At 59.6% G+C, this 10,997-nt stretch overlaps 1 protein-coding gene across 4 annotated transcripts in view; it reads left to right on the top strand.

Moving 5' to 3' along the window:
• SEPTIN9 (septin 9) overlaps nt 1–10,794 on the top strand; it is a 128,639-nt gene extending 117,845 nt beyond the window's left edge. For all 4 annotated transcript variants that reach the window (XM_038741979.1, XM_038741976.1, XM_038741978.1 and 1 more), the window contains 8 exons: nt 908–1,036; nt 1,637–1,718; nt 2,427–2,564; nt 3,005–3,122; nt 3,653–3,748; nt 3,938–4,034; nt 8,121–8,172; nt 8,450–10,794. In XM_038741979.1, coding sequence (XP_038597907.1) covers nt 908–1,036; nt 1,637–1,718; nt 2,427–2,564; nt 3,005–3,122; nt 3,653–3,748; nt 3,938–4,034; nt 8,121–8,172; nt 8,450–8,594 — 857 coding nt within the window. In that variant the 3' untranslated portion in view covers nt 8,595–10,794. The remainder of the gene's footprint in view (nt 1–907; nt 1,037–1,636; nt 1,719–2,426; nt 2,565–3,004; nt 3,123–3,652; nt 3,749–3,937; nt 4,035–8,120; nt 8,173–8,449) is intronic.
• The last annotated feature ends 203 nt before the right edge of the window (nt 10,795–10,997 follow it).

Genomic DNA, 10,997 nt, shown 5'->3' on the forward strand with positions numbered 1-10,997 from the left:
GGTGGGCGCTGGGGTCCGGCTGGGGAGGTTGGGAGTTGTAGTCCTGGCCCAGCCGCCGATGGGTTGGGTGGCCCCAAGCGGGCTGCTGGCTCTCAGTGGGCTCCAGCTGCTCGCCTCAGTGCTGGGGGGAAAGCCATCCCTCCTGCCTGCTTCTCTGAAGGGGTGCTGGGCGGAAGAGGGGAGAGGGCTGATGGGGACAGTGGCCCGGAAGCTCTACGAGAACGGGGCCCGCAGAGCTTGTGGGGACCTGGTGACCGAGCAGTGATGTCTGCCGAGGATGTTGCTCCCGGGGTCCTCGCATGACTGTGATCTCTCATGGGGAGCTCTCTGGGGACCAGTCAGTAGTCTGGGGTCCCGGCAGCCAGATGCGGGCTGAAAGGGTGCCCCTAATGCCCCCATGCTGAGCTTCCTTTCACCCTGCGGCCGGGGCTTCTGGGCCGCCCGCGGCCGCTCCCCGGTTCCTGCCGTACTCCCCCAAACAGCAGGCCCGGCGGCACCTGAGTGTCAGGTGGGGTCCCGAGCACGTATGCCCTGATACCTGGCATCTTTCACCAGCAGACCGGCTGGCCCGGCCCAGGGAAATTGGGCGGGTGGGTAGGCTGGCCATCGGGGTCTCGGGTTTGGGCCCATGTGGGGCCGCCCGAGCGACCCCTGAATCCGGGGTCCCTCGCAGCATTGGCCGCCGTCACCGGCTTCCGTGGGCATCGAGGGGGCAGAGGTCGGAGGACAGACTGGCCATACTCCGGCCAGGGTGGGTCCAGAGAGCCCGGTTCACAGCCGGACGGCCCTCACGTCCCACCAGGCTCGTGCTGCCACCCCTGCCACGGCCTGGTTGGGGAAACCGCCTCCGCCAAACCCCCGAGGCCCTGACCGATCGGTCTCCCTGCTCTCCCCTACCCCCTTTCAGGGCAGAGCGGCCTGGGGAAGTCCACGCTGATCAACACCCTGTTCAAGTCCAAAGTCAGCCGGAAGTCGGTGCAGCCCTCGCCCGAGGAGCGGATCCCCAAAACGATCGAGATCAAGTCCATCACCCATGGTGAGTGCCGGCCCCGGGGCACAGCGAGCCCCCGGGGGCCGGAGGAGTCGGCAGGTGTCTGACTGTGCCCCTTTCGCTGACTACGCTGTCGCCGGGTCTGAGCCTGCGGCTGCCTCCACGGATCCACGTGCCGTTTGGGGACGACTCGGCCTGCCCCATTTGAAGCTGTGACCCTCTGGCCCGTGGAGACCGTAGCGGTTCTAGTCTGGAGTCGCTTCACCTCTCTGGGCCTCAGCCTGTCAAATAGGGATCAGAGTCCTGCTCCCCTCTCTGCTTGGCAGTGAGCCCCTTTGGGGACAGGGATGATGTCTGATCTGCTTATCCCGAGTCTGCGTTCAGCACAGATTAAATGCTTAACTGACCCCGACACTACAGCAGGCTGGTCTGGACCCCTGACCCCTGCTGTAGATCCAGCAGGCTGGATCTCCCCCGGCCATCCAGACTCAGAGAGCCCCCGTCCTTTCCTCTGGTGGCACGGGATTCCTCTGGTGGCACGGGAATCGAGCCCCCGATGAGGTCCTGCTCCCCTCCCAGTCCCCGAGAGGCCTGGGTCCGGGCCCGTCCTCACCCCTTCGCGCCCGGCTGCCGCTTCTGTTGCAGATATCGAGGAGAAGGGCGTCCGCATGAAGCTGACGGTGATTGACACGCCGGGGTTTGGGGACCACATCAACAATGAGAACTGGTGAGGCTCCCGGCCCCCAACCCGTCTGTCCGGGCCGGGGTCCTTAGGAGCAGGACAGCATTCGGGGGTGGGCGCGTTGCTGCCCTTTGGTCCCCCAAAGCCATTGCCCCATTCTCTCCAGTTCCCAGGAGTGGGTAGCACAGCCCCCTCCCACCGTCAACTGTAAGCTCGCTGTGGGCAGAGAAAGCATCTGTTTAATGTTAATATTGTCCTCTCTCAAGCGCTTAGTTCAGCGCTCTCCACACAGTACGAGCTCAGTAAATATGATTGAATGAATAGAAAGAGCCGGGGCTCAGGAGGCAGAAGACCTGGCTTCTCACCTCAGCTTCACCTCTTGTCTGCTTTTTGACCCTGGGCAAATCACTTGCTTCTTCCGTGCCTCCGGTTCCTCAGCTGCAAAACGGGGGTGGTCAATACCTGTGCTCCCTCCCCCTTAGACCGTGAGCCCCCGTGTGAGGCAGGGACTGTGCCCCTCATGATTGTCTTGTATCTACTTTGGCGCTTAGTACAGTACTTGGTACATACTAAGCGCTCTACAAATACCACTGTGATTATTATTCGGATAAGTCCCACTCCACCGAGGAAAGGGCCCAGTTGGCCCTGGTGCAGACTCTGGTCATCCCCCGGCCAGGATGGGAGGTTGTGGGGGGGCAGTCTGAGGTTGCGGCCCGGCAGCAGTGAAATGGACGCCCCCTTCCCCCCCCGCAGCTGGCAGCCAATCATGCGGTTCATCAACGACCAGTACGAGAAATACCTGCAGGAGGAGATCAACATCAACCGGAAGAAGAGGATCCCGGACACCCGGGTCCACTGCTGCCTCTACTTCATCCCAGCCACCGGCCACTCGTGCGTGGAGGTTGGGGAGTTGGGGGGCGGGTTGGGGGGAGTCTTTCCCAGCAGGGAATCCCTATGATCCCCTGAGAAATTTCCTCCCCGAGGCCTGGGGTCGCTGGCTTTCCGGGCTCTTTGCCCTCCTCTCCTCCTTCCCCTTCCCTCCTGGGCGAATCTCCCAGCAGCGTCTGCTTGCAGCACTGCATTTCTGCCCTTGAGCCGGTCCATCTGGTGGGGGCCGGAGGAGGGTCTCACCCCGGCCACCCACCCTCCCGCTTTGCCTCCGCACTCCAGGGGAGCTGGCGGCCGGGCCATCTGTCCCACTTGGCCCCGGAGCGGGGCGGCCCTCTCCCTACCCCGTCCCTGGTCCCCTGGCCCGGGTGGTGCCGCTTCCTGCTTCCTCCCCGGGGAGGACCTTCCGTGCTGGTGACGGGCTCCCGGCTGTCCTCTTTCAGACTGCGGCCGCTGGACATCGAGTTCATGAGGCGCCTGAGCAAAGTGGTCAACATCGTGCCGGTGATCGCCAAAGCCGACACGCTGACGCTGGAGGAGAGGGACTACTTCAAACAGCGGGTACTTCTACCCTGTGCCCCGCTGGTGGGCCCTATGCCCTTCCTCCCGTCTCTCCCCTGCCACCATGCCCTTCTCTCCCTGGCGTTTGAGTGGTAGCGTACCCATTTTACCAGTGAAGACGCGGAGGCCTACAGGGCTGATGGCTCAGGGGCACCTATCAGGCCTGTGGAGGAACCGGGCCTCGAACTCCGGTCCTGTGACCTTTCCGCTCGGCCCACTGGGTCCCGCTCGATCGATTGGGAAAGGAACCATGGCACTGTTTCAGCCAGACCAGGAACACCGCCTTCCACCGCCCCACTAGCGGGGAGCCCCCCGGGTCCCATCCGGTTGCTGGACTTTTTTTTTTATGGCATTTATTAAGCGCTTACTACGTGCACTGTTCTAAGACTTGGGACGGCAGCCCAGAGTAGGGGGGTGGAGGCCCGTCCCGGGGCTGGGGGGTTTGGACCTAGGGCGGCACGGTAGACCTTGGCTTTGGGGGACCCCACGGGTCCTCACACTCCCCTCTCACGCCCCTTGGCCGGCCCCAGATCACGGCGGATCTGCTGTCCAACGGCATCGACGTGTACCCCCAGAAGGAGTTCGATGAGGACTCGGAGGACAGGATAGTGAACGAGAAATTCAGGGTGAGTGGATCCCCCATGGCACCGGGTGACGACTCGCTCTGGCTCGGGGCTGTGGGGGTGCCTTGGATGGGTGGACCAATCCCTCGGGCAGGGGGTGGAGGGAGAGCTGATCGGAAGTGGCAGGGGATCTGGACACGCGTGATATCCGTCCCCCATTCTGACCCCTTTGGTATTCCCTTGCCTCCCCAGGAGATGATCCCGTTTGCGGTGGTCGGCAGTGACCACGAGTACCAGGTGAACGGGAAGAGGGTTCTCGGCAGGAAGACCAAATGGGGCACCATCGAAGGTAACCTCGCTCCTCGCCCTCCCCACTCGGCCCTCCTCCTCCCGCTCGGGCGGATTGGCCCCTGCGATTGGCTGCTCCCCGAGGGCAGGGGCCACATCTTCTGCATCTGCTGTACTCCCCCCGGACGCTTGATACGGTCCTCCACAAGCCGTGGGCGCTCAGTAAATACCTACCGTCGATTGGCCGGTCCTTCCTGAGGGGGTGCACGGGCCAGGCTAGCATCAGGGGGCTGTAGGACTCAGAGGGGCTCCCATTCTCCTCTGCCCCAAGAGGCCCCCTTAGGGGAGATGCCCGGGGCAGGCCACTGCTGACTGGCGGTGAAGGGGAGCTGATTGGCTCCTGGCACTGCTGGTGGAGGCCAATGCATGAATTGGTGCAGAGTGACCTGCCCAGTTCCCGTCCCCTTCCGCCTGATTTTGGCCGTGCGCCTGATGGGCCTGGGCTCGCCTGACTCAGCCCCAAGCAATTGGTCCGACTGCCCAGCTGGGCCAGAGCCAGCGCACAGCTGGAAGGCTGGGACGTCGGGCTCGTTGGGGGAAGGAAGTGCCGCCACCCCTCCAGAGAGCCACGCTGGGCCTTGCGGGAGAAATCCGGGGACCTCAACCCCTCTCTAGGGTGGCAGCCCGTGGGGAAGGGGCAGAGGGGTGCGGCCTTGGTGTGGTGAGGGGGGTGGTCCCCGTCCTGGGCCTCAGAGGGGAGGGGCCCTTCCTGCCTTCTCCACCGGGCCCGCCTCCCTCCCACAAGGGATTTTCTCTTCCAAAGGGAGATTTTTCACCGCTGCCACGTAGACCCGGACACTTGTATCCCTGCGGCCGCTTCCGCCTGGCTCTCCCTGGCCGGGCACTGCTGCGGGGAGGATGGGGGTGGACTCTTATCCAGTTGGCCCCTTCCTCTGCAATTATAGCCCAGCCCTTCCTCCCTGACTCCAGCCCTGCTGCCTTGCCAAAGGAAAGGGGCTGCTGTCTGTCTCTTTGCCTCCTTCCTTCCCTTCCTGCCCTGGCATGGCTGCACCTCCCTCTCCTCCCCCTCCACCAGGAGGCACACACACAAGTGTGCAGTTAATAGCACTGATTGATTGCCCTCCCTCCTGGCAGATTGTTCCCGTTCAGGTACCTCTTTGGGAAGCTGTATTTGGGGAATTTTCCCAAAGAGAAGGAAGAGAAACAGGGAATGGATGACACGGAGCTCCAGAATCCCCGAGATTGGAGGGCCTCCGCTGCCCCCTGCTGGCTGCTCGCTGCATCGCGGGCTGCCCCCTGCCGGCTGCTCGCTGCATCGCGGGCTGCCCCCTGCCGGCTGCTCGCTGCATCGCGGGCTGCCCCCTGCCGGCTGCTCGCTGCAGCGCGGGCTGCCCCCTGCCGGCTGCTCGCTGCAGCGCGGGCTGCCCCCTGTCGGCTGCTCGCTGCAGCGCAGGCTGCCCCCTGCTGGCTGCTCGCTGCAGCGCGGCCTGCCCCCTGCTGGCTGTTGGGTGCAAGGACGGAACCAAAGCCGGGTTTTTGTTTTTGCTTTAAAGTTTGGGGTTTGTTTTTTTTAATAATAATGGTGGCATTTGTTAAGCGCCTGCTATGTGCAAAGCACTGTGCTAAGCGCTGGGGAGGATATAAGGTGATCAGGTTGTCCCGTGTGAGGCCCACAATCTTAATCTTAGGGGAAGCAGCGTGGCTCAGTGGAAAGAGCCCGGGCTTTGGAGTCAGAGGTCATGGGTTCGAATCCCGGCTCCGCCACCTTGTCAGCTGTGTGACTTTGGGCAAGTCACTTGACTTCTCTGGGCCTCAGTTACCTCATCTGTCAAATGGGGATTAAAACTGTGAGCCCCCCGTGGGACAACCTGATCTCCTTGTAATTTCCCCAGCGCTTAGAACAGTGCTTTGCACATAGTAAGTGCTTAATAAATGCCATTATTATTATTATTAATCCCCATTTTACAGATGAGGTAACTGAGGCTCAGAGAAGTTAAGTGACTTGCCCAAGGTCACACAGCAGGCACGTGGCGGAGCTGGGATGCAAACCCACGACCTCTGACTCCAAAGCCTGGGCTCTTTCCACTAAACCATGCTGCTTCTCTAGTGGTTTTTGATAATGATAATAATAATAATAATAATAATGGCATTTGTTAAGCGCTTACTGTGTGCAAAGCACTGTTCTAAGCGCTGGGGGGGTACAAGGTGATCGGGTTGTCCCACGGGGGGCTCAGTCTTAATCCCCATTTTACAGATGAGGTCACTGAGGCTCAGAGAAGTTAAGTGACTTGCCCAAGGTCACACAGCAGACATGTAGCGGAGCCAGGATTAGAACCCATGACCTCTCACTCCCAAGCCCATGCTGTTTCCAATGAGTCATGCTGCTTCTCTAGACGACTCGTTCAAGGAGTTTGGAGAGGAATGGTAGGAGGGAGACAGGGCGATAACTAGAAGGGGAGGTGGGGTCGAGAGTTTTTTTTAGGATGGGATAAGTGCTTACTATGTTCCAGGCACTGTACTAAGAGTGGGAATAGGTATACGCTAATCAGCTTAGGCCAGGTCCATGTCCCAGTCTTTCCCCATTTCACAGATGACGGAACTGAGGCCCAGAGAAGTGAAATGATTTGCCCAAGGTCACACAGCAGCCCAGTGGTGGGGCCGGAATTAGAACCCAGGTCCTTCCGACTGTCAGGCCTGTGCTCTGCCCACTAGGCTACGCGGCTTCTCCTGGTTTAATCATTCATTCGGTCGTATTTATTGAGCGCTCGGTTGGTGCCAGTTGTCGGAAGGGGATAAATGGTGGCGATGGTTGGGTCAGTGGCCCTGCCACTGGCCTCTGAAGAGACTCGGAGGGGAATTCTGAGTCTCCCCCTGCCCTGGTGACTGCAGCCAGACCGTTACCACCTGCCATTTGCTGGCTCAAATCAGTCGTATTTATTGAGCGCTTACTGTGTGCAGAGCACTGTACTAAGCGCTTGGGAAGTCCAAGTTGGCAACACATAGAGACAGTCCCTACCCAACAGTGGGCTCACAGTCTAAAAGGCCCACTGTCTCGCGGGGGGGTGGCTGGTAGTGGTTTTCCTTTTCATTCCTATCAAAGACCTCTGTGTGTGGTAGTTATGTCTTCCAAGTAGTCTTCAAATATTACTTAGTATTACAAATATTCAAATAGTCTTCAGGGTCTTCAAATAGTACTCTATTTTATTTGTACACATTTATTCTACTTATTTTATTTTGTTAATATGTTTTGTTCTCTGTCTCCCCCTTCTAGACTGTGAGCCCACTGTTGGGTAGGGACCGTCTCTCTATGTTGCCAACTTGTACTTCCCAAGCGCTTACTACAGTGCTCTGCACACAGTAAGCGCTCAATACATACGATTGAATGAATGAATGGTAGTGCCCCTCCCCAGAGCTGAGCCACCCTACTTTGGGGGTCTTCCTCCCCCAGCCTGAGTTTGAGGAAAGGCTGGAGGTAGTGACCGTACCCCGCGGATTTCCTTGGTTCGGAATCGGGCCTGGGGGCCCTGGTTTGCGAGAAGGGGAGGGGAGGGGACCCTGACGGGCAGGGCGGAGCACCGAACCCAGAGTAGGTGAAGAGTACGATAGAGGATTGATTCCCTGCCCCCAAGGGGCCTCCAGTCTAACTTTCCCACCCTGCCCACCCACCCCCACGAGAGATGAACCTGATTCCCCTTCCTGGGCAGGGAACGTGTCCAATCTGGCCACGCCGGGAACCCCGGGGAAATCAATCAATCAAGCAATCGTATTAATTGAGCGCTTACTATGTGCAGAGCACTGTACTAAGCGCTTGGGAAGTACAAATTGGCAACACATAGAGACAGTCCCTACCCAACAGTGGGCTCACAGTCTTTAAGGGGGAGACAGAGAACAGAACCAAACATACCAACAAAATAAAATAAATAGGATAGAAATGTACAAGTAAAATAAATAGAGTAATAAATATGTACAAACATATATACAGGTGCTGTGGGGAAGGGAAGGAGGTAAGATAGGGGGATGGAGAGGGGGATGAGGGGGAGAGGAAGGAAGGGGAAAGCAAGCCAGCGCACCCCCTGGCCCGAGCGCTGGGACTCTGGCTCACGGGGGCTCTGTCTCTTTCCCTTAGTTGAAAATACAACACACTGTGAGTTTGCCTACCTGCGGGACCTCCTCATCAGGTGAGTGAGTGGTAGCGCTTTGGTTCTGCCTGGCAAAGGGGGCCCGGGACCCCCCAGCTTTCAGCACGGGCAGCGGGCCGGGCGGGGGCCCCGTACTCCCGGGGGAGTGGGTGTCACCCGTGAGGTGGGTCCCCCTTCCCCCCTCACGGCCGAAAGGGAGGGAGGCGAGGGGGTCACCTTCCCACGCTGGGGCTCCAATGGGAGCCGCCCACCCCGGGGCCGCCGGGCCGCCCCCTCACCCCTCTCTCCGCTGCCGGTCCCTCCCTCCCCGCCACAGGACACACATGCAGAACATTAAGGACATCACCAGTAGCATCCACTTCGAAGCCTACCGGGTCAAGCGTCTGAACGAAAGCAACAGCGGCAGCGGCGGCGCGCTTTCCAACGGCGTGGAAGGGAAGATGGTGGCCCACGAGATGTAGAAGCCCCCCCCCCCCGTCCCATCTTCCGTGATTCCCCCCGCCCCTCCCCACCCCATCCCACTCCTTCCACGCTGCCAATGTTCCCTTGACCAAATGACAAGACCCCACGTCCCATCGTGGAGTGATAGTTAAGCCCACGGCGGGCACCTGCTGGTGCTCCCCCGCCCCTGGGCCCAGGCTAGGGGACAGGGGAGCGGGCTCAGGGTCCGTCCGCCTGGCCCGGGCTGCCTGAACCCACCGGCCCTGGGGCGCCCAGACCTCTCGGAGGGACCCCCTCGCCTGCTCTCCCCCCACCCCACCAGCTCATTTCAAAGCCCACTTCTCCCCCACACCCCCTCCCCGCTTTCCGCTCCGTGACCAAGGGGGTCGGGGGTGGGACTGTCCGTCCTGGCCGTTGCTCGTGTTCCACGTCGGATCTCTGTCGACCCTCCCGTCTAGGGACGTGTGCTCAGTGCCAAATAGCCTCAGGTGTGTGTGTGTCTGCGTGTGGGCATATGTGTGCAGGTGTGAGTGGGTGGGTTGGCACGAATGAGTGGGTCCAGCTGGCGCCGTGTGTGTTGGCACGTATCCCGTCCTCCATCCGCCTCAGACCGGGACTTCTTAGGGACTGCAATTTTCAGGTATGTATTGTCGAATGTCATGTTTTCTCTCTCTCCCCTCTGCGTAAACAGCCCCCCTAGACAAAGTAACCCAAAGACGGGTCCATCCAGCCCCCAGGCCTCCCCACCCTGACCACAGAAGCCGGCCGCCTGCGGCTCCGGGGGGAGAAGTGCCTTAACTCAGCCAGTCAGCACGGCTTTGTGCTGTGTTTCGCAGGAATCCCGTGGAGACTTCCTCCCCACACCCCCATCCCGAGGGCCCCCTGGGTGGGATCCCGCCTAGATCTCCGGCCCCCGAGGAAGCAGGGCTGTGGGCAGGGGACTAGGGGGGCTGGGACCCGGGGAGAGGTAGTACGACTTTTGAACCAGGTAGTCCGGCAGCGATCGTCGGAACCAGGGATCTGGTCCCTGACCTGGGCCGTTGTGCCGTTGACCTGTATTCGGTGGTGACCCGTCCCTCTCTCCGCTCCTTCTCCCATTCTATGCACTCAAACGTATGCCACCCACGTGCGTCCACACAAAACAACACGCCTCCCAGCTCTCCATGCTCCCTTCGGCGGCCCACCCCTCATCCCAGGTCCAAATGCCTCCTCCAGCACCCCAACTTCTATCTTTAGGGAAAAGTCTTTTCTGGAGCTGGGTTAAAAGTGGAGATGTGACCCCTAGATTTCTGCAGGAAAGGTTTCTACGTGCGGGGTGCGGATTCTGTTTTCAAATCTGAGAGCCAAAGTTGGGGGGTGGAGGTGTTCCCTTGATCTTCCCCTGTAAGGAGACACCCCACCCTCCAAATCTTTCCCCTCCTGGCTGAGTTCTTTTTCTCCACACTCTTGGAAGAGGACGGGGAAGTGTCCTGTGCCCTCCCACCCAAGGCCCTCTGAGAAAAGGCCAGGGTCAGGAAGTGACCCACCAGTTTGTAGGGGAAAACGGGGCCGGCGGTGTGGTGTGGTGTGGGGATGGGCACGAACTCTTCAAAGATCTGGCCGGAAAGGTCTCCTTCCTGCTTACTCCGGTAGTGGAGACGTGTAGCAGCCCTGGTTTTGAAGCTCAAGGAGCCCAGCTGTGCCCAGTTCCTGCCCCGTGGGGTGTATGTTTGTGTGTATGCGTGCGTCTGCGTGCACGCCGCGCGTGTGTCTGTCCAGCCATGTGCGCACGTGTCTGTCTAGGGCGATGGTCCAAATTCCATTTGTAACTCTTCCTCCTTCCTGAGAAGTGTCAGAGTCCTTTCCGAACTGTAAGTTGAGGAAATCTATTTACTTGCTGACTTGCTATGTTGTAGCAAAAAAAAATAGCGTATGAACTGAAACGTCGACTTCGGTTTTCGAGGTCGGGGAGGGGGGCGGGGGGCGGGGGCGGGGGGAGACGGGGTCCCGTTTTCATGCACGGCAACAATGCAGCCCCGGGCCAAAGCCGCAGGGCCAAGCGGGAAGCTGGGCTTTTCTTCTCTGTAATCGAATTTGGGGGAAAATGGTTGAAATTTCACTGAGATCTATCCGAAAGGCCTTTGAGGTTATGGTATACGCATCATGACAAACTAGTCTTTTTTTTGTATAAATAATAAAGTGTTTAATATGTATTTCCCGAAATAAATGTTTCAAATGCCACCCGAGAGGCTCCTGCAGGTGGAGTGTTTCTCGCCCGTGACCCGAGGGGGTCTGGTGGGCTCCCCCTCTGTGTCCGGCCGGCCGGCCCGGCGGCTGAGGCCCGGACTGTGCCAGCTTGTGCCAGCTTATGTTGCCAACTTGTACTTCCCAAGCGCTTAGTACAGTGCTCTGCACACAGTAAGAGCTCAATAAATACGATTGAT

The sequence above is a fragment of the Tachyglossus aculeatus genome, unplaced genomic scaffold (assembly GCF_015852505.1).
Source record: "Tachyglossus aculeatus isolate mTacAcu1 unplaced genomic scaffold, mTacAcu1.pri SUPER_34, whole genome shotgun sequence".
Taxonomy (NCBI): domain Eukaryota; kingdom Metazoa; phylum Chordata; class Mammalia; order Monotremata; family Tachyglossidae; genus Tachyglossus; species Tachyglossus aculeatus.